The 24,573-nt window shown below is 40.3% G+C and overlaps 2 protein-coding genes across 11 annotated transcripts in view; one reads left to right on the top strand and one right to left on the bottom strand.

Annotated features, from left to right (window-relative positions):
* The window catches only part of MLH1 (mutL homolog 1), a 34,239-nt gene extending 20,160 nt beyond the window's left edge, over window positions 1-14,079 (top strand). For 3 of the 4 annotated variants that reach the window (XM_073332995.1, XM_073332998.1, XM_073332999.1), the window contains 9 exons: window positions 333-486; window positions 1,769-2,130; window positions 4,095-4,243; window positions 6,418-6,526; window positions 7,591-7,654; window positions 8,224-8,388; window positions 8,611-8,703; window positions 9,360-9,473; window positions 11,482-14,079. In XM_073332995.1, the coding sequence (XP_073189096.1) occupies window positions 333-486; window positions 1,769-2,130; window positions 4,095-4,243; window positions 6,418-6,526; window positions 7,591-7,654; window positions 8,224-8,388; window positions 8,611-8,703; window positions 9,360-9,473; window positions 11,482-11,649 (1,378 nt within the window). In that variant the 3' untranslated portion in view covers window positions 11,650-14,079. The remainder of the gene's footprint in view (window positions 1-332; window positions 487-1,768; window positions 2,131-4,094; window positions 4,244-6,417; window positions 6,527-7,590; window positions 7,655-8,223; window positions 8,389-8,610; window positions 8,704-9,359; window positions 9,474-11,481) is intronic. The other variant, XM_073332997.1, reaches the window with a different exon arrangement.
* Window positions 12,188-24,573, bottom strand: part of LRRFIP2 (LRR binding FLII interacting protein 2) — a 138,089-nt gene continuing 125,703 nt past the window's right edge. For all 7 annotated transcript variants that reach the window (XM_073333006.1, XM_073333000.1, XM_073333001.1 and 4 more), the window contains 3 exons: window positions 24,435-24,514; window positions 23,120-23,224; window positions 12,188-13,143 (listed from right to left, as the gene is read on the bottom strand). In XM_073333006.1, coding sequence (XP_073189107.1) covers window positions 13,033-13,143; window positions 23,120-23,224; window positions 24,435-24,514 — 296 coding nt within the window. In that variant the 3' untranslated portion in view covers window positions 12,188-13,032. The remainder of the gene's footprint in view (window positions 13,144-23,119; window positions 23,225-24,434; window positions 24,515-24,573) is intronic.

Below are 24,573 nucleotides of genomic sequence, written 5' to 3'. Positions count from 1 at the left end.
TAGACTGTGTTACATGTGTTCACTGAAAAGGTGACAGTTAGCTTCAAAACAGCTTTTAGAAATATCATATAACAAAATTAGTTCATTAATGGGCTGATCCAAAGTAAATGGAAAGAAACGGGTTTTGAATCAAGCCTCTTAGTATTTAGTAGATATCTAAGTATCAAAACAAGTAAGACTCCACTGCAATATCATTAGTTTTGCAGGCCCATTTTAGCTGCCTGTGGTAGGCTTATAGCCTCAATTGACATATCTTGTGCTGAGCATATTCACACACACTCTTCCATCAGTGGGATATTTTTCGGTCAGTTTTCCTTTAAAATGTTTTGCAGCCTGGAAATAGCCCCTCAGAATGTAGATGTGAATGTGCATCCTACAAAGCACGAAGTCCATTTTCTTCATGAAGACAGTATCCTAGAGTGTGTGCAGCAACATATAGAGAGCAAATTACTGGGCTCTAACTCTTCAAGGATGTACTTCACCCAGGTGAGAATATAACTATTAAGAGATGACACGTCTTCACTGTGTTAATAGCCTGTAGTAGCTAGTATTCTAAATTCAAGATTAGAATCTAGTCTGGGCCAGATACTCGTGTTGTACTGTGGATAGTCTCCTGAGAGCTGTGCTGTCCATTTATGAAGTGTGTTTGCCAACATTTATATTTTAAAGTGACACTGTCAACTTCAAATCTACAGAAATAAGACAGAGAAAAAAACAGTGGCAAGGAGACTTAAAGTCAGTGTACCTGAAATTACTTCCTCCCCCAAACTGATTAGATTTGAAGTTGACAGTATCACTTTAAATATAAATGTTCTTATTTATATAGGACTTTAAGTCTCCTTGCCATTGTTTTTTCTCTGTCTTGTTTCTGCGTGAAAGACCTATATAAACAATGGAAATGATTATACACAAAGTGCTGTCAAATGCACAATGAAAACAGACTGAAAAAAATATAAGGAAAAACATTTTTCTTTATCTTTCAGTCAGTCATCTTGGGTTTTCAAATAACGAGAAGATATTTTCAGACAGAAGGGTGAATTTTAAATGGACTCTTATTAATGTTTAATCTTTTACAGTGTATTAAATTAATAGATTTACTGTTATACATTTATTGAATTTAATATTTAGGTTTATACTTAAATACTAACTTACTTACTTAAGTAGAATCATGTATTTATTTAACACTACCAATTTTTGTTTTTGCATAATTTTGTTAATTTCAAAATATTGTATTTTACATACATACAAAGTAACTATCTAACCTAATAAACACACACATATAGGTTAGGTTTTTTTACACTTCTGACACTAGGCAGGACGAATACCAAATATAGTATAGCATTGCTAGGGATAAAACTCTTGTTTATTATAATAAACAAGCACATAAAAACGTGTTTAAAAAGTGATTGGATTATATTTCTAAGATTAGAATTCTTTTGTAAGTAGACTATTGTAAAATAGTATCTAAAGAATAATAATTTTAATTAAATCTCTTTTAAAACAATTTTTAATGTGCTTATTTGTTAGGGGATTGCATCTTCAGAACATTTAAAGATTAACAATTTCTTAACAATAAAGATGATTTCATTCGGGTGAAATTCACCCTGGGCAGAGGGCCCGCAAGCACTTAAATTGGTCTTAAATGAGATTTAAGGGGCCAATCATACAAGGGTAAATGTCACCTTTAGAGAGATACATAGGCATGTACAGTCTCCTGATGACGCTGAATTTCTCCTCTCCTCTCCCCTCCCTTATTTTTGCAATGAAGACTTTGATCCCAGGAGCTGAATGCTCTTCCACTGAGGTTGTTAAATCAGTAGCAAGCTCCTCTTTCACAGCTAAAGGAACAGGTGATAAAGTCTATGCCCACCAGATGGTCCGCACCGATTCCCGAGACCAGAAGCTGGATGCTTTCCTTCAGCCTACAAACAAACCCTTGAGTACAGGGCATACAGCGGTGACCCTAGATGATGGTATAGGACTTTCTGATGGCAGATCCAGACAGCGGGATACGGAAATGGAAGATCTCAATGACTTTGATACAATAGTTGCTGCACAGGGGGATTCAGTGATGGCACCAGAGGGGCAGAAGGAAAGTGGAAGGCTGACTCCTGAAACAGTCCCTACTAGGTAAAAATCTATGCTGGATAGTTGTATTGTTGTCTTTATATCAGAGTGGATAAAAATTGATGTTTTTAAATTTAAAAAAATATTTTTAATTTAAATCAGATATTTTAAATTTATATTAAATATGTTTTAATTTTAAGAAGTAAACCCATTGAAAATTAAATTTTAAATTGACAATGTATGTTAAGGCCTAAAATTATAATGTTTAAATTTTTAAATAAAAAAAATATTTAGCAGTACCTACTTGCTGCCAAGTTTTTAAAGAAAGTCAGACCACTTAACTGGTAGTAGTCACTTGCTAAGCACCTGTAATCAGAGTTGTTGAAGTGCTAAACCAGCTTTTGACAACAGTAAACTTTTCTGCAGGTGTAAACAATATTTTCTCAATCTTGGTTTATTCAACTAGTAGAGCTCAATGAGTAGTTCATTCAAAGCTAAGAAACTAGTTGCATTTGAAAAATCAGGAAAGCTCTTTTCCCCCTTCCAATCTATGAATAAAAACTAGATGTGGGAGGATGAGATCTGCTAGTTCTAAAATCTTGATGGATATGGTGATGAGAAGCAGTCGGTTCAGTTCACTGGCTATAGTTGATACTTCTTTTGTTTAGTAAATCTATTAATTTTAAATGCAAAATATGTTTTTATAAGAAACAAACTTTTTTATCCAGAACATTTAAGAAAAATTAAATGCTGTTTTTGTGCATTTTATAATTGAATTTCCATCCAAATAGAGTTTGATACAAATGGCAAGTAAAGCAAATTAATATCTAGTAAATAAGAGTAGTATCACTCATTATAAAAAATAATAAAATTTAGAATCTGAATAAATGTAAGTTAAGTTTTATAGTTGCTTAAATAAATGTAATAGGTATAGTGCATCCTTCTGGTTAGCAAAAAGAAGCACCAAATTTAGTGTAATTAGTTGGATATCAACATGTTTTAATAGTTACCAACCAATGAGAATCAGCTTTTCTTTGTGACAATAACTAAAATGTACAAATACAAAACAATTAATATTGATTATTCAAATCAGGGTTTTCTGGTTGTTGATTTGAATCATGGTTAAAATAGGTGATTTAAATCAGTTCACCCTGCTGTTTATGCAGGTGTGCAGTCAAGTTTGGGTGCTTTTTTAAGAAAAAGGGATCAGGAAAGCTATAAAACAAAATATGAACAAATATTGTCTTGAACTTTCATGAGGAATTAAACTCTTTTTTAAACCATAACACACAAGCCTTGAGCTGCTGCTGGAGAATCAGAAAGTGAAAATGACCATTTTCCAAGGTGAGAGATGAATATAAAGGAAACAAACAGCATAAATGGTGAAAAGTAAATAGGGTATGTTTTATTTAAGGTGATCATGTATGAATCACAATCCCTTATGTTCATGTAGGGAGGATTAAGTACAGGAGGAAACTCAATGTGCAGGGAGGTTACACAGTGTTCCTTCTCCAGTCTTGCAGATATTCTCTATAAAAGATAATCTGACCTGGGGCTATTTAACTATATGCAAAACTCTTAAAAGAGGATTCCCAGAGCAGCCAGTCAGGGGAGGCCCTGGTAATAGGCCTTGTCCACTAGAGCTGCTCTTACAGTTTGTCCAGAGCTATCAGGGAGAGAGCTTATTTTTCATTATACTGAAGAAAATCAAATGTAGTTAAGGAACACACAGGAGCTTTTGTGGTATCTTCTTTAGGGACTGGTCTAACTCCTGTTGAATTTGATGGGTGTTGAGTTGGGCCTTTAAACGGTTAATTTGTCCAATGTGATTAGTAAGATGGATCCCTAAATAGCCTTGACAGTTGCCCTGTTTTGTCAAATAGTGCCTTGGAAATTAACCAAAACAATCTTTCTTTCTTTGAAAGCTAGATGGGTTTCCTGATTGCGGTTTAATGTAGGGTTACCACACTTCACTGCTGCGTATATACTTGTATATCATCCTAATGAGCTTTGTCTCTGTATTGCAGAAAGAGACAGTGGACAGGCTCGGATGTGGAAATGGAGGAAGATGATACCAGAAAGGGAATGACTGCTGCCTGCACCCCTAAGAGAAGGATTATTAACCTAACCAGTGTGTTGACTCTGCAAGAGGAAATTAGTAGCCAAGCACATGCAAGTATGCAAGTCAATTGTTCCTCAAGATGGTTATTTTTCTGACAGTTAAACACATGATTGCTTGGACTACTTAAGATAATTCTATAGAAGTGGTACAAGAAGTCTGTTTGTTACAAAAGAAAGCTTGCTGGGGCTTTTGTACATGTTTCTTTAGCTTGCAGATTGACCTGCTAAACCGGAACCGTGTTCAATTAATCCAACTGTCAGAGCAAAATTTGTATTAAGTTTTTTAAACCATGATGATCTGCTTCTGCACGGACATTTTCCACGTAGAAAGGGAGAGGTGCACACTTTGTCTAAGGGCTGGTTTACCCTTTAGTGAGCCTGCATATTAAACCACATTACTAAACAAAATGCGCTAATTTAATGTAAGGCTTTTTTCCATTCCAGATACAGGTATTAACTCACCCCATAGATGAACAGCCTGCAAAATTGCAGGCTAAATGGCAAGGTTCTGTGTTTATTTGCTCTGGATACAGGGACAAAGTGAGATTTCTTAAACAATGGAACTTTTGTAAAACAAAAAGATACATTTTTTTTTTCTTTTTTGTTCTCTAATTTGCATGCAGAGATGTTCAAGGGTAAGCCATGTTCACAGGAATTTTTTATTGCCTAGTTGCAAGTCTCTGAAAATAGATTTATAGTGGAAACAATGATGGGACAGATTAATTAAACTGCTGTAGTTTGTGCATGCCATTTTTACTTGAATGAGGAAAAGGGAACCACTTTCATTGTGACAGGTAAAATACTATTCCCATCTTGCAGATGCTTAGGGCAGTTTCCTCTCAGGTGGTGTTTCACTTTACATCTGCTGCACAGCACAATCCTTGTTTGTTAGTGAGATTTAAATGCAATAGGAGTGGCATCCATTCAAACATTCCAGCCCTATTAAGCTGGTCTAGGTATTGGAAATCATATGGCATGACAGTTTTTGTCTAGTTAATTTTAATTGGTTGGTAACAAGGTTCAGGGAAATTCCACAGCTAAGAAGGCCAGCATCTGTAGATAACTGCGTTAGCTGCTAAGGCTAAGAAATCTTGACTCCTAGCAATCAAAGGGTTTAATAATCATCTCCTGAAACTCCTCAATGCTGGCTGCTAGTACTGAGTGCAAAATGTCATATCCTGGTGTATCTAGTTCACCCATTCAGTGCTTAAATATTAAGGCATTGTAGTTGCAGCTATTTTGTAGCCACCAAAAAACTTCCCAGAATGATAGCAGTCAGAATTTGAGTAACTGTTCCATTTTGTGTTACCTCCATTAAGTCTCTGAAATACATACCAGAAAGGCTTGTAAAAGTGAAATACATCGGTGTTACTTTCACCCCTGATGAGTTATAAAAGTGTCAGAAGACTTACCGGTACGGGGGCTGGCTCCAGCCCCTGAAGCGACAGGGCTGGGAGCGGGGGTCAGCGTCTCCCCAGCCAGCCCCTCTACACTGCCTGGCCTGTGCTGCCCAGGGCTCCAGTGGCGATTTAAAGGGCCCGGGGCTCCGGTAGCGGCCCTTTTAAATCCCCGGACTTGAGGCAGCTACTCCTTTTGCGGCCCCCCCCCTCGCCCCCCGTTGGCCAGGGGTGGGGCAAAAGAGGCAGCGGCGTTAAAGTGGAACAGAGCTTCATTTGAAGAGTCTCACTTTTTATTATAAGCTCACTTTTTCTAAACAATGAGGACAGAAATTTCTTCTGGGAAAGCAAATAAAAAGCTAAGAACCCTGATCTGCGTATATACTTGGTATCAGTGGTGAGTATAGCCCGAGTAGGCACAACAGCAGGGTCAATTTTTAAATTGGATTTTATTGTGGAGGGGTTTTTTGCATTACCAGCTTTCTTTTAGGCATGTTTGGTATTTATTATTCTTTTCCAACCAGGAACTTCTCCAGTAAAATGTGATAAAATTCAAGTAAAATATTCAAGATTTTAATTTAATTTCGAATTTAATAGAACCTTTCTCATTCATACATTGTGTTTATCTATTTTAGGATTAAACTATTGGAGTGTTTAGAATTTCCTTGGTAGTTTTTAGTTTATTATTTATTTTGGACTGAAGTGTATAGTAGTATTCAAGTAGTAGTTTGAGATTTTCACAACTTGAATAATCAAGATACTTTGCAGACTATAGCAGATCTGGGCTGGGGGGAATTTATACGACCTCATGTTGTTAGATGTATTATTCCAGGTCTTCAGGAGATGCTACGTGATCACTCGTTTGTTGGTTGTGTTAGCCCACAGTGGGCACTGGCACAATACCAGACAAAGCTGTATCTTCTCAATACCACCCAACTCAGGTAAACGTACTGATTCATGCTGTTAGATGTGTTAACAACTGAAATAACTGGTGAACACAACTGAGTAGTAAAAATAAGAAAGAGGTACAAAGGTACTGTGAATGCTGCCTTTGAAATCTAGCCAAATTGTGATTTGATGAACACTCAAGTGTGAAAGACCTCAAATTTTTAATCATCTTATTTTTTTGTATTGATCCTGCAAAATGTATGGGCTACTGCTACATCATTAAAATGCACTTTACTGTGTTGTGTCCCACTGACTAAAAACCCAGAGGATGAAAGGAATTTGATTGTACATCACACTTACCGATACCGTTCATTTGAATAGCTATGTTATTGAAACATCAAGAAACCTAATTCTTTTAAAATCAGTTCTGTGCCTGATTACAGAGCCTGCAGAATATAAGGACAATGCAAATTGTATGTGTAAACCTACAAAAAAAAACCCTGCCAAACCTAGGCCCTGCTGCCTTGAGGTATCAAGTTATGTACGGTCTTTTATCAGCACAGAATCGGAGTCCTTTTCTCCCAGGCTAACACCACACAGTTCGGAGATTAAGGGTTTGTCTCCACAAACATTTAGTTCTCGGCAAGATAGGCTGTGAATCTACCCTGCAGTATGCAGATCTGATGATATGTGTTGGTTGTTACAGTGCTTTGGTCTACCCCTCTTTGAAATGGGATTAATCAGAGTGCATTAATGAACTGTTAACCTGCACCAGCAAGATCCACACAGGTAGTTAGAGCACCACAGGCTTGAACTAAATGTTTTTATAGACAGGCCATGAGATCCTAACACATCAGTATATAGAGCTCTAACAGGCTGTAATAAGGTTCATTCTGTAGCTAAGGCCTTGTCTACACTGGCAAGTTTCTGCACAGTAAAGCAGCTTTCTGCGGTTTAACTCCCAAGGTGCACACACTGCCAGGCCATTTAGTGGTTTGTTAGGTGTATTGCTTTTTTCTACGATTCTGCCATTGCAAAGGAGAGAATATGCATATGACAAAAAATTAGACAGAAATGGTTGTTTCAATAACAAATTAACTCTTTTCCTCCAATTCAGCCAAGAACTCTTCTACCAGATTCTTCTTTATGACTTTGCAAACTTTGGAGTTCTGAGGTTGTCAGTAAGTGTAACTTCCCTTCAAATCTTATATGCAGGTTTTGGAGAGAATGATCTGATACAAAAGTTTTAACCTCACATATATGGGTCTGGTAGCTCACATAATTAATGACCACCTGTAAAAAACTGGTCTAAGTGAATTGTCTAGCATCACATAAGAACTCTTGGGCAGAGACAGAGCTGGAATTCTCTTGGTCAGGATTCAGCTACCTTAATCATCCTTTCTCTTCCTGCAACCCTCTGCCTTATTCTGGTAGTGGTTGCTTTATTATTAGAGTCAGATTCTGTTCCTTAAACAGCGTCAGTGTTTGTTAATGTACTAGATTGTGTAAAAACATTCCTTCTGTTTTGCTCTAGCTTCATCAGAAATGTATTAGGAAGTGTTAACATTTGGCGTTTAATATGCCACTGTATTTTGCAGTGGTCTTTAGAGAAGGGAGTGTTTGTAAAGATACTTCTGTATTCTCCGGGGGAAAAAATAATTGACTGCTTCATGAGGAACATCTGGATTTTGAAGGGGTGAAGTGTATGGGTGGTAGTGATGATTGTATCGTACCTCATGGTCACTTACAGGAGCCAGCTCCGCTGTATGATCTGGCTATGCTAGCCTTGGAGAACACTGAAAGTGGCTGGACAGAAGAAGATGGCCCAAAGGAAGGACTTGCTGAATACATTGTCGAGTTTCTAAAAAAGAAGACTGAAATGCTGAAAGACTATTTCTCTTTTGAAATTGATGAGGTGACTACTGCTATTGCTTTTATGTCATAAGGTTATTTGTCTAACTCTTAGGTGTTGGTAATGCACAATAGGAATCTATATTTAATATTTTTGATTTGCTTTAAGGCTAGTACCCACCTGATAAATACAATCACTTACTGTCCAGCAAACAGCAGTGTGTTGATATGGCTAGCAGGTAAATCATAGATATTTCAACATGTAAAGGAAATGTTATGCTTACAGGATGGAAACCTTACTGGATTACCCCTCCTGATAGACAACTATGTTCCACCATTGGAGGGACTACCTATGTTTATCCTTCGCTTAGCCACAGAGGTATGGTGCTGTTCAGCAGTTAGTTAATGGGGAAGCTAACGAGTCTGCAAATGTTACCTTTTTTCTTCGTCGTTTTTAGATGTTCTCTAAAATGAAATTACTAATAGGCAGGCATGCAATAATTCAACCACTAAGAAATTCACCAGAAATTGATGTGGGGAGAAGAGTTCATACAGAATGGCATAGGCCCAGTTCTGACAGAAGCAGTTGGTGCAAAAGTACAACTGCCAACATTCCTGCCTCAAATGACCATACACAGCATTTTTAAATATCTGCCAAAGTCGTAATTATCATAATGGTAATACAGATGCTGACATAGGGGCTATGCTCTAAACTTTCTCTTCTAAAAGGAAAACTGCACTGATTGCTTAAGTCCATTCATTGCTAAATACTCACTATATAAGAATACATTAAAATGAATGTTCAGAAACTTTAAAAAAGATTTTACTTTCAAAGATAGGCAGACTTTTAGGCTATGCTTTGCTTTCTCTGTATCCTAACCTTACACCACCAAATGGCCAAGACAGTAGCCTATTTTGACTTTTAATTAACCAGGCATTAAGTTGACTGACTAGTAATTAGCAGTAATGTTCCTTCAAAATTATTTCAGATTCTGAAACAAAATGTCTGCTCTTATCAAATTTCTGCTTTGACAGGTAAACTGGGATGAAGAAAAAGAATGTTTTGAAAGCCTCAGTAAAGAATGTGCCATGTTTTACTCCATTAGAAAGCAGTATATAGTGGAGGAATCTGACTTGACTAACCAGCAGGTACAGTAACTGCATATGCTGCTGCAGTCACCTGGGTAAATCACTTGTGTTGAATTGTAAAAACAGCTTTCATGACTAGTCTCCCACTCTGTGGAATCGGGTGAACTGAATAACAGTGCAACAGGGTTCTGAAAGAATACACAGGCTTATCCTTTGAAGAGGGCTGCTTTTACAGGGCAAAAAGAACGTGTATTTAGAAAAGTCATTAAATAAGGAATTCCCATGTGCTTAGAAAGAAAACACTGAGAATAAGCTCTAAAAACATTGCCCCACAGCTTCGATACAGGGTAACTTCTCCCAAAGACTAACTGGTTCATGTACCTCCAAAAAGTGTATGTTTGGGCTGAATCTCTTAAATGCCTAATTACTCTTTCAGGGTGCCCAAATCAGTATCAACTAAGCACTTTCCAAAAATTGATTAGTCATGTTGTGTGGAATTTGAGTTTCTTCTTAATAATGCAAAAGCAATAATACTACTACCTGTAATTTCACAGTTTCTCAAACCAGAAAACTAAGGCATCTCCCCCTGTTAGGACATTGAGCTGAGCTACAAGAGATCCTAATCCAATTTGAGCCAAGAATTTGTGGAAAAACTGATGCACATTCTTGCTCCTCTTCTCCCCCCTGCCCTCTGTGTATTTTTTTTATAGCATTACAATGTCATTCTAGGGTGTATTAACAAGTGTTTTATATAAAACAGGATATAATTGTTCTGTTCCACTTGGCAGTGGGGAGGCATCAGCTGGAGTATTGTATCCAGTTTTGGTTCCATACTTAAGGATGTGGACTAATTGGAGCATCCAGAGGCGAGAAACCCAGAAAAGCTTAGAAAACATGCCCTATGAGGAAAGGTTAAATTGGACTTGTTTAAACTAGAAGAGAAGGCTGAGTTGGGGACGATAAATCTTCAAGCATGTGAAGGACTATTATAAGGATGGGGATGAGTCCTCCATGTGCAGGGCGGGTAGGACAAGTAGTAATGCGCTTAGGTTTGATATTAGGAAAAACATTCTAAGGCAAGGTTAAGCAGTGAAACAGGTTACGTGAGGTGGCTGTCAAATCCCACTTTTTAGAACAGGGTAGGCAAACACCTCTCTACTTCTCCTCAATCCTGTCTCAGCAGAGGGGTGGACTAAATCAGTGTTTCTCAAGCTATCTGATGTGGGGGACTGGCAATTTTCTTTTTTTCCAGTGTGTGCGCAGACCAGCAGCTTGTGGACTGGCACTGGACTAGATGACCGCTTGAGGTCCCTTCTAGCCCATTTCTAAGATTGTTTCAGTAAAATCTCCACAAAAATTAGACCCTTTAAGTGATTAAAATGGCAGAAGATGACTCAATGGTGGCAGTTGTGTTTGCTGATTGTAGGGGAAAATATTTTCTACCTACAATCCCCTGCAAACTCAGCTTGAGCTGAAAAGGTATATCTCACGAACAATCCACAGCCCAAATTATGCTGACATTTGTCAACCCAGTCCCTTGCAAGTGAGTTGCATGACTGGACTTGCATAAACTATTGTTGTGCCAGAAAACAGTCCAGTTCATAGTTATTTTTTGTGTGTTAGCTATGCAAAGCTAAGTACTTCTACTACTAGCCTAAGCAGAACATTTGCAGAAGGAGCCGCTGTTCTCCTTTCAAGAGGAGCACTTCATATAAAGTGCTAGACTAGTTTGATTTTTACACCCAAACTCTGCACTGGAAATGTTTGAAAGGTATTTTGACTCAAACCTTTTCTCTAGCTTAATTTAGAGCTAGCACAGTTTGCTTTATGGTAGTGAGGGGCTGTGGTTACCTGGAGGCTGACAAGTGGCTTCTTTTATTTATCAAGATAGTGAACTAATCCGCAAACACTAAAGTAAATGATTTAGCACTTCCAGCTGTAGCTGTTTTAGTAGGGAAAAAGTCAAGGTTTTGAAAAATGTATCAAATCTAAATTTCTATAAAATTAAAAGAGCTACATTTCTATAAAACTAGAGTAGTTGTGTTTTAAAACCAAACTTTTGTTTCAGAGTGAAGAGCTTGGATCTGGTTCAACATCTTGGAAATGGACTGTGGAACATGTTATTTACAAAGCTTTTAGGACCCACCTTTTGCCTCCTAAACACTTCACAGAAGATGGCAACATTTTGCAGCTTGCTAATCTGCCAGACCTGTATAAAGTTTTTGAGAGGTGTTGAATACTTCAGTTGGATGGACTCACTGGTGTATCCCATTGTTTCATACAAGGGGGATAAAACTGGATGACTAATGGAAGAAAGGAGTTTGTCATACTGCCTTTCAGGAAAGAGTATTTCAGAAGTAAAACTGTCTATATTCAACTACTGTAACTTATAGTGAAATACAGCAGCAAAGAGCTACATTAGAGACTGATGTACTGAAATGTTCCAGCCATGTTAAAAGCATCCCTCTCTCAGGATGCAGCTGAGGTGCCTCAAAAGGGAGCAGATTTCCTGATAGAGAGCTGTGAAGATCTGTATGCAAGACTTTACTTCAGAAATTTTTTTTTGATAAACATCCACTTTAGCTCTGATCTCTAAAAGTTAAACCCACCTTTTATCTGTACTTATAACTCAAATAGCAAATGTAAGAACATTTAATGCCCTCCCAAATGTTTACTAGAGCACCTTACAGAATGTCACAGGTAAAGCGAGCAGTTTGGTTTAAATGTCTATATAGATTATAGCTCTGTAAGATTGTATATAAAAAAGCCACTCATTTCTAGCCAGTACAGTGTCCATTTAATGAACTCCTCAGACATTTCCTCACCTCTCCTTCCACCCTAAAGTTTCATTCCACACATAAGCAGCAGTTGCTATACAAGTTTACAAAGTACAATAAACCATCTTCTGTGATTAAAGTCCCTGTTTTTATATTAAGAGTAGCTGAGCTAGTACTTCCTTGGCAAAATAAGCTAGAACTCAGATGTGCTATCACCCATGCAAAAAAGCAAGTTTTATAATAGTCCCTATTTTTTATTTTTATATAAATTTAAATATTACAAAAATGCACCTTTCCATCAAAATTTATAAACTTTAATGAACATAGACCCCAAAACTGTATCTTAAAATAAATGTTATCTGCTTTCAAAGGTTAGTTCTAACATATTTGAAGTCTAAATTGCACCATATAGAAGGCACTTGTGCTGTGTGATGTCTTGAGCAAGTACATTTGTTATTTTTTAAAAGACTGTGTCCTCTTGAACTCATGCAGTTGTCTTCAAGCATCATTAAAGCAGCTGAAAAAAAGTTTAAGTAAACCTGATTCCACAGTTGTGAAAACAAATGTTTTCTAGTAATAAGTCAATCATACAGCATGGTGCTTCAGCTCTGACTCTACAATTAAACTGCTAAATAAAAATCACCATCATTCACATAGGAATTCAAATTTTTCATTCTCTCATAAGTTACAAAAGGTATGCCATTTAATTCTGCAACTAAAATATTACTGAACAGCTCAGTGTTCAAATAGTTTGTGCCAATTAAAGTCTGTATTAAAACAAGCTAAGGGCTAGTTATTTCAAGGAGCAGTGCACAACTTGTTCCATTTTCTAATACTTTCTTCTATTGTTGAGCTAGAAGCGCAGTCCTGTTTGCCTTCATCTTCTCCAGCCTTTTCATCAAGTGGCTGTTGGTCATCTCCATCTCTTCTATCCTGTCCAATGCTGTTCTTAACTAAAATGAAAACAAAAAGTTATTCAATTTCAGAATAATTGCAACTGGGTTTCTGTTTTTTTTAATGTCCTGGTGTGAGTAGCACAAATTAAAACTCTACAATGAGCTTTATGGTTAGGATCACAACCCAATTTTCTCTGTGGAAAGTCTTGATTATGTTCTTTATAAGACTGTCAGGTCAAGAAAAATGGAACTTGACTGACTGCTACTCATGCAGTTATTATATGGTATCCAAAGGAAGCAGAACTCACTCAATTGCTGACATTAGCATAATCTAGAAACAATTTAAAAATAAAGGCATATACTCATTTCTGAGTAGTTGGGTACCCAGAGCTTCATATTACAATTACTCCCTTGGGGCAAAGTCTTCGGTCATCCTCTATAACTGAGCCAGCTGACAGGCAGATGTCTGAGATGGCAGAGGTAGGAATCCTCATGCCTTGTACAGCAGCTCCCATTCCAGCCCCTTGGCTAGCATAGTTTAAAGCAATTCCTTATTTGGCTCCCTAGGCAGTAGGCATTGGAGATTTGCATAGTGGTACATCTCTACACTCTGTACTGGCATGTAGGAGCCCCCACACCCTTGAACACTACACAGTGAGAGTTTGCTCCCCTGAAATTTTGACAGAACGATCAGCTCAGTACGGTAGAACTCTGTACTCCCTCCTGACAAAGAAAGCTTTGCACTGAGTAGTAATTAGCAGGACTCCCACTGCCTACAGTCGTCTGTTTGGGAGGAGATTGGATTTAGGGTAGTTTATCTTGAACACTAAAGGTTCTACCATACCCATGTTGGCACAGACTGAATCTTTGATTCCTGGCAGAGCACAGTTCTTGATCACCCAACTGGTCCAAGTTAAGTGAACACTTCCACTTTATGTAAAAATTTCTGGAATATATGCAGTGCAGACATCAGAATAAAAGCAATACCCAAAATTTGTCTCTGTCATCTTCCTCTTAAAACTCAGATAAAGCACAGGATAGTTCTCAGTCTCCCCATGGGTATACAGTAGGTAATTGTCAGGTCAGAGCATGTAGCCAGACACTTTGAAAGAGGCATGATTCCTAGAGACACCGTTCCTAACTCTGAAAACACACATTGAGAAATTTGACATCTAACAGGAGGGCTCAAACCCATGCATTTTAAACATAATGAAATACCTGAATACAGTCCTCCTATCACTTTTCTTTTGTAGCTGGGAGGGGGGTTTGGATTTCCTGTAACATTTCTTTCTGGTGGTATTAGATTCATGGGCATTCTGAGTTGCAGTCCTGCTGAGGAACCGTGTGTCTGAGGGAACCCAGGGTGTTAGGAGTAAAAAGTCTTCCTCGCATTGGAACATCCTTCAAGGATGAGATTGGCAGGCTGACTACAGGCTCAGGCGCTTCTAAAAAATTTGGAGGTTTTCATTGCTCATGGTAAGTAAGTCGAAGATGACAAAGCACTCTGACTATAAAATGTCCACACTTGAACACATTAGTTCTATAACACATTGGATTCTTAGAAGGTACTCATCAGTTCCTCCCTCTGTCATAGCGATAAGAAGAAGAAGGTGGGATTAAAGACAGAGCCAAAGACCTGAGGAAACTAACGATAGTTTTAGTTTCTTTGGCATTCATTAGATTTGCCTCTGCTTTCAGCGGATAGAAATTAAGGATCTATATCTTTGTATGAAGGCCTGATGATCAGAGCCATACATATCTATGAATATCAATGCCAGATTCAGCCGCTCTTGCTCATTCCACATGTGGAGATACAGCCAACATCAAAGGAAACCTATTCCTGAAGTCTGTTCAAATCCTCACAAAAGAGGTGTTTAAATTACTCACTTTTCTCCTAGAGAAAAGAATCAATACAGGTGCAAAGTTACAACCTCATGTCTTGCATGTATAAGATGGGTAGTTTTTGTAATGGGAAGGGCCGCCATACAAGATTGATAAATCCTTCTTCCCCCCCGCCCCACAGAATGGGATAGCCAAGCATCTTGCATCATCAGCTGGGGTGTCATGTTGTGAGGTAAATCAGCTTTAGTCTGGACTATACCAGCCTTTAGTGCAGAAAGAGGGAGCCACAGCCAACCCCAGGTAGGAACAGCCTTTTGGTTCTGAGTTTCTACAGCACCGAGCTCAACAGGGTCCCGGTTCATTATTAGGGCCCCTAAGTGTTATAAGAGTACACAAATGATAAATGACTATGCCAAGCCCAGCACTGCAGATAGTGCCAAGTAAATCATGTGCTCGTTGCACAGGAGGCAGTGTAACAGGCTGGAGCCCCATCAACTATCCATCTGAAACTATGACCCATCCCAGCATCTTGAAAGTGTTGCGAGGTTATTGCAGAAGCTCGGGTCACCCCTGAAGAAAATGAAATGGTTACTTACTGTAACAAATTCTTAAGATGTGGTGCAAATGTGTATTCCATTTAGGTGTGTGCGGGCCTACCACAACGGAGCCGGAGCATTTTGCCTTACAGGGGTAGTGCTCACACCCCTAGCCCCTCCTCCCCTGGTTATATGAGGTGGCACGGCTACAACCCCCTTGATTCCTTCACGCTGAATACCCAGGAGATGAGACATCAAAGCACGTCTGCATAACATCTCAAAGAACCAATTACAGTAAGTAACCATTTCTTCTTTGAATAGATGCAATCATGTATTTCACTTAGGTGACTCACAAGCAGTACCCCTTCCAGGAGGCAGGGCTCAGAGTCTACCTAAATAAGGAATAACCCTTCTGAAGGTTGCATCCACCCTCGAAGATGAAGTAATGGCATACTGGTTCACAAATGTATATATGGACAAGCACGTAGTAGCCCTGCAAAGTCCAATATGGAAATGTCACTGAAGAATGCTATTGACATTGCTTGTGCTCTCACGTTGATATGCAGAGAGGACTCCTGCTTCAACCACAGACCTTTGACTTTCAGTGACTGCAGACGTGCTCCCCAGCCCATCAGGGAGGTGTCGGTGACAACAGTCCTGGGTGGTAAGGGCTGGATGAAAGGAATAACTTGACAAATACTCTCAAGGAGCATCCACCACAGTAAGGAGTCCAGGACCAATTTGTCCAAAGAGCAAGGAGTCGGACAGTAAACTGTTCTGAGTCATATGTGAAAGAGGTGAAGGTGCAACCGTGCAAACTGGATCACCTGCACGCAAAACATATGACACAAGAGCTTCAGGGACATCTGAACTGTCGTGGAAGGCTGAGACTGAGGCAGAGCTGCTGAATCTCCTGAAAACAGTCAGCGGAAACACAAACTCAGACTGTATTAGGACCCCAATGAATTCTATTTACTGAGTCGGAACCCAAGTTGACTTCCCAGTATTTCGGATTAGACCCATATGGTCGAGCAAATGCAGTGTAGTGTTGAAGTGAGAAAGGACTTCTTCTCTGGATCTGCCCCTAAGTAACCAGTCATGTAGATGTGGATCCCTTTCTGAGATATCCTGTGATAATGGCCATGTATCTGGTAAAAACCCAAGGGGCAGAAGAGATTCCGAAGGGAAGCACTGTATACTAGAAAAGGCCCTCTGCTACGATGAATCAAAGGAATTTTCTGTGGCTCTGCAAAATGGTCACATGAAAGTCGGCATCCTGAAGGTCCCATGGAGCAAACCAGTCTTTCTGAGACAACGCGGGGAGAGTAGTCAATAGAGTGACTATGCAGAATCTCATGTACCTGATGTATTTGTTGAGGCCATAAAGTTTGAGAATGGGCTTTTCACCTCCTTTGGATTTGGGCACCAGAAAGTACTGGTAATAGCAACCCTGACTTCGGTGATCCTGTGGAACCTCCTCCATCGCCAGCAGAGCACAAACCTACTCAAGGAGCAATATATCATGAGTGGGGTCCTTGAAGAGGGACAGCGAGGCGGAATGGAAAAGAACTGGTAGCACAGCCCAATCCCATAGCTACCAGAAGCCTGCATCCCAAGAAAGGGGAAAAAAATCATAGGCAGGAGTTGTAGACCAAGCTGAATGAGCAAGCATCTCAGAGAGGTGATTAAGAAAAGCAGAAAGCATACAGGGAGTGGAAGATGGGAGGGATCAGCAAGGAAAGCTACTTTATTTAGGTCAGAACATATAGGAATAAAGTGAGAAAGGCTAAAAGTCAAGTAGAGTTGGACCTTGCAAAGGGAATTAAAACCAATAGTAAAAGGTTCTATAGCCAGACAAATAAGAAAACAAAGAAAGAAGAAGTGGGACCGCTAATCACTGAGGATGGAGTGGAGGTTAAGGATAATCTAGGCATGGCCCAATATCTAAACAAATACTTTGCCTCAGTCTTTAATGAGGCTAATGAGGATCTTAGGGATAATGGTAGCGTGACAAATGGGAATGAAGATACGGAGGTAGATATTACCATATCTGAGGTAGAAGAGAAACTCAAACAGCTTAATGGGACTAAATCGGGGGACCCAGATAATCTTCATCCAAGAATACTAAAGGAATTGGCACATGAAATTGCAAGCCCATTAGCAAGAATTTTTAATGAATCTGTAAACTCAGGGGTTGTACCGTATGACTGGAGAATTGCTAACATAGTTCCTATTTTTAAGAAAGGAAAAAAAAGTGATCCAGGTAACTACAGGCCTGTTAGTTTGACATCTGTAGTATGCAAGGTCTTGGAAAAAATTTTGAAGGAGAAAGTAGTTAAGGACATTGAGGTCAATGGTAAATGGGACAAAATACAACATGGTTTTACAAAAGGCAGATCGTGCCAAGCCAACCTGATCTCCTTCTTTGAGAAAGTAACAGATTTTTTAGACAAAGGAAATACAGTGGATCTAATTTACCTAGATTTCAGTAAGGTGTTTGATACGGTGCCACATGGGGAATTAGTTAAATTGGAGAAGTTGGGGATCAATATGAAAATTGAAAGGTGGATAAGGAATTGGTTAAAGGGGAGACTACAGCAGGTCATACTGAAAGGTGAACTGTCAGGCTGGAGGGAGGTTACCAGTGGAATTCCTCAGGGATTGGGTTTGGAACCGATCTTATTTAATCTTTTTATTACTGACCTCAGTACAAAAAGTGGGTGTGTGCTAATGAAGTCTGCAGATGATACAAAGCTGGGAGGTATTGCCAATTTAGAGAAGGACCAGGATATCATACAGGAGGATCTGGATGACCTTGTAAACTGGAGTAATAGTAATAGGATGAAATTTAATAGTGAGAAGTGTAAGGTCATGCATTTAGGGATTAATAACAAGAATTTTAGTTATAAGCTGGGGACGCATCAATTAGAAGTAACGGAGAAGGAAAAGGACCTTGGAGTATTGGTTGACCACAGGATGACTATGAGCCGCCAATGTGATATGGCTGTGAAAAAAACTAATGCGGTCTTTGGATGCATCAGGCGAGGTATTTCCACTAGAGATAAGGAGGTGTTAGTACCATTATACAAGGCACTGGTGAGACCTCATCTGGAATAGTGTGTTCAGTTCTGGTCTCCCATGTTTAAGAAGGATGAATTCAAACTGGAACAGATACAGAGAAGGGCTACTAGGATGATCCGAGGAATGGAAAACCTGTCTTATGAAAGGAGACTCAAGGAGCTTGGCTTGGTTAGCCTAACCAAAAGAAGGCCGAGGGGAGATATGATTGCTCTCTATAAATATATCAGAGGGCTAAATACCAGAGAGGGAGAGGAATTATTTAAGCTCGGTACCAATGAGACACAAGAACAAATGGATATAAACTGGCCATCAGGAAGTTTAGACTTGAAATTAGATGAAGGTTTCTAACCATCAGAGGAGTGAAGTTCTGGAACAGCCTTCCAAAGGAAGCAGTGGGGGCAAAAGAACTATCTGGCTTCAAGATTAAACTCGGTAAGTTTATGGAGGAGATGGTATGATGGGATAAAGATCAATTAATTGCCAAAATCATGTTAACTATTCATGGTAAATAGGCCCAATGGCCTGTGATAGAATGTTAGATGGGGTGGGATCTGAGTTACTACAGAGAATTCTTTCCTAGGTATCTGGCTGGTGAATCTTGCCCACATGCTCAGGGTTCAGCTGATCGCCATATTTGGGGTTGGGAAAGAATTTTCCTCCAGGGCAGATTGGAAGAGGCCCTAGGGGGTTTTCGCCTTCCTCTGCAGCATGGGGCACGGGTCACTTGCTGGAGGATTCTCTGCACCTTGAAGTCTTTAAACCATGATTTGAGGACTTCAATAGCTCAGACATAGGTGAGAGGTTTATTGCAGGAGTGGGTGGTTGAGATTCAGTGGCCTGCATCGTGCAGGAGGTCAGACTAGATGATCATAATGGTCCCTTCTGACCTTAATATCTATGAGTCTATGATGGTGCTTAGGACCCAGCTGTTGGTGGGGATCGAGCCCCAAGCATTGTGAAAGCAAATGGAGGAGAAGAAAATGACAACTGGAACATTGCCTTGGAGGAAGAAGTCAAAATGGGTGCTTTGGAGAAGAACATGTGGACTGTCTGAACCCCAAACATGACTGCTTCTTTCTGAGGGATCTATGCCCTTTCTGGGGTAGTCCCGCTGTCTTGGGAGAGGGAATGGCTGGTCTGCAAATTTGGACATAGCCCTCCAGTTGACAAATTTGTACTTGGACAGCAATGCTTGCTGATTAGCAATTTGCATCTGCAAGAAAGAGGAGCAGCAAATCTTCCTGCCCATTAGATTCATGCTCTTAGAGTCCTTCTCCTTGCGAGTGGACTTAAACCTGCCCTGTTGGGCTCTATCGTTCACAACTGTTACCACTAAGGAGCTTGGGCTATAAAAACCTGCAAATCCCTGCACAGGAACAAAGCAGCACTTTTCCATGTGCTTAGCTACAGGTGGTACTAAAGCCAGTGTGCTCCAGAGGACCTTAGTAGGCTCATAGAGCTCAATGTTAATAGGGAGAAATGACTCTCCCAGGAGCAGACAGCTGCAGGATATCCACTAACTTGTGGGTGTTCACCTACGGGAATTCTGCCTGAATACCCAGGGAGGCAGCCACCACAACAGGTCCCAATATGCCTTAAAATTCTCCAATACTGAAGGGAAGGAAGAGCATGGCACCACAGAATCGTCCAAGGATGAGGATAAAGCAGTTAAGTGTGCCCAAGACGGATCCTGCACCAGGACTGACGGCCTGGGTGAAACAATTTGGGAGGCTCTGAGGGAAAGTCTCACCAGTGCCTGGATCTGTGGTGGATTGATGGTCACCACCACAGACTTGGCTGGTGATCTCAGCCTCAGGAAGGCTGAGAAGCAGGACTTCCGTGACTGAGGAGAGTCCCATGGATTCCATGGAGGCCACTGGTATAAATAGGGCATTGGTGGTCAGTAGGCGCTAGGCCAGGGGCCTCCATCCTGACCACGAGATGAATGCTAGTCCTGGTACCAACAGCGCTCCATGAAGGGCCCCCATCCAGGGAACGGGAAGAGAAAGATCTCAACTTGGACACCAAGGGATCCCGGGCTTCGGGGGATAGCTGTGAGGCCAGTCCTGAGGGTGCAAGCGGCTGGACTGACTCGTCCATAGCCCAGAATGACAAGAGGGCTGGTGCTAATAGTGGAAATGGAACTTCCAGCAAAGTGTACATCTCTGTCACTTCCAGTGCTTGGAGTAGCGTACACCACTGGTGTACACCCTACAGCCCATTAGGGTAATTTGATTGCGGGCCATGAGACATTTTGCTGATGTTGACCATCCGCAGCCATGGCCCCCCCGCAGCTCCCAGTGGCCTTTTCCACAGCACACTCAACAGGGAACGACTCCTCTGTTTCTTCGGAGAGGCACCAGCTCCAGGACACAAAGCAGCAGCACTTCCCACACCTGAGGGCGATCTCCAATCTGAGGAGGGCCTTGGTGCCAAAGTAGGCCATGACGTGTTCGAGCAGGTGCTGCTTCAGATGAAGATCTCTTGCCACTTGAGTCTGTTTCATGAGTAATCTGCAAAACGAACACTGCTCCTTGACGTGGGCTTTGCCTAGACACAGCAAGCACTGTGTGGGGATCGCTCCCATACACGATGGACAAAGTTTAAATACTGGCGAGGACATCACCAGGGAAAACTTAAATAACTAACGAACGATCAGTACTAATTAATGATATACAATCAGAGAACAGTCACTAAATAGAAGAATGTGAAATAAAAACCACACAGAGCTCTAACTCCAGCCACAGGTGCTAAGAAGGAACTGGGGGAGGTTGGGGTGGTGCCACCTCATATAGCCAAAGGAGGGACTACAGCCACGACCATCGCCCCTCTACAGGTACTGCTAAGCAAAACTCTCTGGTGCCGGTGCACGGGGCACCCACACATCTGAATGGAATATATGGCTGTATCTACTCAAAGAACAACTTCATGTTAAGAGGTAAATAGGTCACATCTACAAATAGATGGACTCTCTCCTATCTAAGCACTATACAAACACTAATGGATTTACTCTCACAATTATCTCCAATTTACAGATACGGAACAAATGCACTGAGTGTTTAAATGACTTTCAAGTTACATAGGAAGTTTGAGACAGAGCTGGAAATAGTTGAGACTCTGGAGGAGTCTAAGTGCCTTAAAGTAAACTGAAGAGTATCCTCCTCTCCTGCTGCTACATCTTAGAATCTATTGGCTCAGTTACCCACACAGACAACTCCGAGGTAAACTGAACTGGCTGATTTCTACTGGGTGCTTTGCAGGACATAATCCTCCCACGAGGAGGAGCTGTGGCAGAGCATATAAAGGCGTGAAGCAGTCAGGCAAAGGTTGAAGTTTAGCTTAGAGAGACACTCTGGTCTTTGCTCTGAAATCAAGCCTTTAACACTTCAATCAGATCTCCCAGGAACAGGCTGATGTTCCAGAGAAACTTCCTGAAAGTCCTCTGATCACTAGATCCCAAAAAGTATGTCTACACTGTAGCTAGGAGCAAGACTCCCAGCGCAGGTAGACAGACTCTTGCTAGCTTCACATAAGAGTAGCGTGCTAAAAAGAGTAGTGTGGATGTGGCAGGGGTGGCAGCTTCGGCTAGGCATCCAGGTCCAAGCCTTCCCAACTCGTTGGGTCCAAGCTTGGGTGACATGAGGCACGTTCCCAGGTAGATATACTCTGAGACATCTCTCCCCCTGGTCATTGCCAGATAATGCAGTAATAGTGCCCGCTGCTGAGTAACAGGGCTCAATTACAGTCCAGAAGCTTTTTGAAGTTATTAGGAGGCCTTCTTTCTAAGATACCTTAAAAAGTAGTAACAAAAGAACAAAAAATTACTTTGGTAATTTTAGTCTGGAACTGTATCTCAAAAAGTCAAGGTCTGGAACTGGAAGAAGATAGTACTTAGTGAGTCAGAGAGAGCGCAATGATGTTCACAATGTAACATGCTCCAGACTGGGAACAAAGTGCAAACAAAGGTGGAGTAAGTCAAGGCCTCAATGAAGACAAGGACTTCAGAAGCTCAGGAGGTCAAATATCTTGTTGCTTCAACTGCAGGGAAAAAACAATAAAAAAACAGGCTGTCAATGCATGGATAAGAAATAATTTACCAATGCTCTCAGGTTGGCTCCAATTTGACAGCAAAGATAAAAAGGTGGCAACAATGGAAGTCATTCAAGGAACCAATGCAATGAGGATGATAAAAAAAAAAAGTATAAGAAACATGTCCAAGAATTAGAGACAAGGGTTCCGAGGAGAGGCTGCTGCAGAACAGGAGAAAGTTGCTGTAAGCCAAGACAATTGCCAATGAAATGCTTGCAGATCCTGCAGAACTCCTCTGCCAGCTACAGTCAGAAAAGAAATGATTTTGAAATACATTGGGCCAGCCTCAGGTGCATGAGACATCATACTGAAGAAAAAGACCTCTATATATGACCATTTGTAGTTCTTACCCCCTTGTTGGAAGCCAACAGACTGCTCACAGAATTACTCCCGTAACAGCTACAAAGATTAAATGTTCATAGGCATTTGGTTTTATTAATGAAACTCCATCATGTTTACTCTGAAAGGAAAATGGAGTTGATTACCTCTCGCTGAAGTTTCCTCTTCTCTGCTTTGAGTTCATCTTCCACTTTTTCTGCATTCTCTGCTGCAGATTTATATCTTATCACCTGTCCTTCAAGTCTTCCAATCTGCAAACAAAGTCAACCACCAAAAAAAATGACTGCTGACTGCTTTATAATGGGATGGGCTACCCACCTGTCTGTCCTTCTCCCCTCTCCTATGTGGCACTCCACAGCACTGTTCCCTGCATTATCTGTGGCACCCTCAGCAGGAGAGAAGGTGGTGAGTGTCAATGTGCAGAAGCAGCTGAGATTGCAGAGAAAGGGAAACATCAGGGTTTAAAGAACAGGGAAACTGCAAGAAGGGAGACTCATGGAGAGTAGAAACACCAGAGAAGAACCCACTGTCGGTCACTCTTCATGGTGAGACAGCAGGGAGTGGATCGAGGGGAATGGAAGAGCACTGGAGGCAGGGAGAGTGGGAAAACTGGGAGGGGAAAGTGAGAACCAAGGGAAAGTGAACTGGGAAACAGAGGCAGTGGAAACAAGAAAGGTGAGACATGGCAATGGGTCAGAGTATGATGTGAGAGGTCATGAGTCGAAGCCCAGCTCTGTAACAAGGGGATGGAGCGCCAAGCAAAAAATGAATAGGAACCACTAGCTTTAAAGCTCACTCACCACTCTCTAGTTAGAATGCAAGAGTTATGACCTGTTACTGTTCTACTACAGTTCACAGAGTAATGAAATCAAATATGTGGCATAGTGATAAAAAGCACTGTGTAACTCTGATTTGCCAAGTGCTAAAGTAATCCCCATTTATTGAAGCATACTCTAATTCGCTCTCAGAGTATTCTATTATTTTGCTATTTATAAACTATGGAAACCCAGAAGAGTTTCTCAAATACATTACTGTCTTGTTTACAGAAAATTAGATAATCTTATGTAGTATCTCCCTAAGTCAAGGGTACCTTTTTCACAGATAGTAATTTAAGAAAGCAATCCAGTTTACACAGTAAAAAACTTACTTCCATTCCTTTTTATTTTGTACAGTATGATGGAGGTCTTGGTCAATTAACCCCAGAATATGAATCTCTACATTTTCTTTTTATGGTGAGGTTATGAAAAAGTATTGATTTGTAAGAAAATGGTAACACAAGTATGAATTTAGTGCTGCTGGTAAAGCCATTATGGTGAATCACAGAACAGATAAGAATCAATTTTGGAATCTACATCTGAGAAAAATGATCTTATAACTCGAGTATACTATGCATAAAAATCTCTGTGACTTACTTAAATTTACTAAAAATTTACTAAAAAAATTCTAAAGAAAGATACTTACATTTTGTTCCATGGTAGTTATATCTTGTTCAGCTTTTGAAAGCTTAAATTTGTATTCACTTATTTGTCTGTTGGCATCTCCTAAATAAAATCAGACATTAATGGATTTCTTAAAGTGTCACTAATAAGCAATTCCTATT

The sequence above is a fragment of the Lepidochelys kempii genome, chromosome 2, assembly GCF_965140265.1.
Source record: "Lepidochelys kempii isolate rLepKem1 chromosome 2, rLepKem1.hap2, whole genome shotgun sequence".
Lineage (NCBI taxonomy): Eukaryota > Metazoa > Chordata > Testudines > Cheloniidae > Lepidochelys > Lepidochelys kempii.
This window is presented reverse-complemented; position numbering and strand designations above follow the sequence as displayed.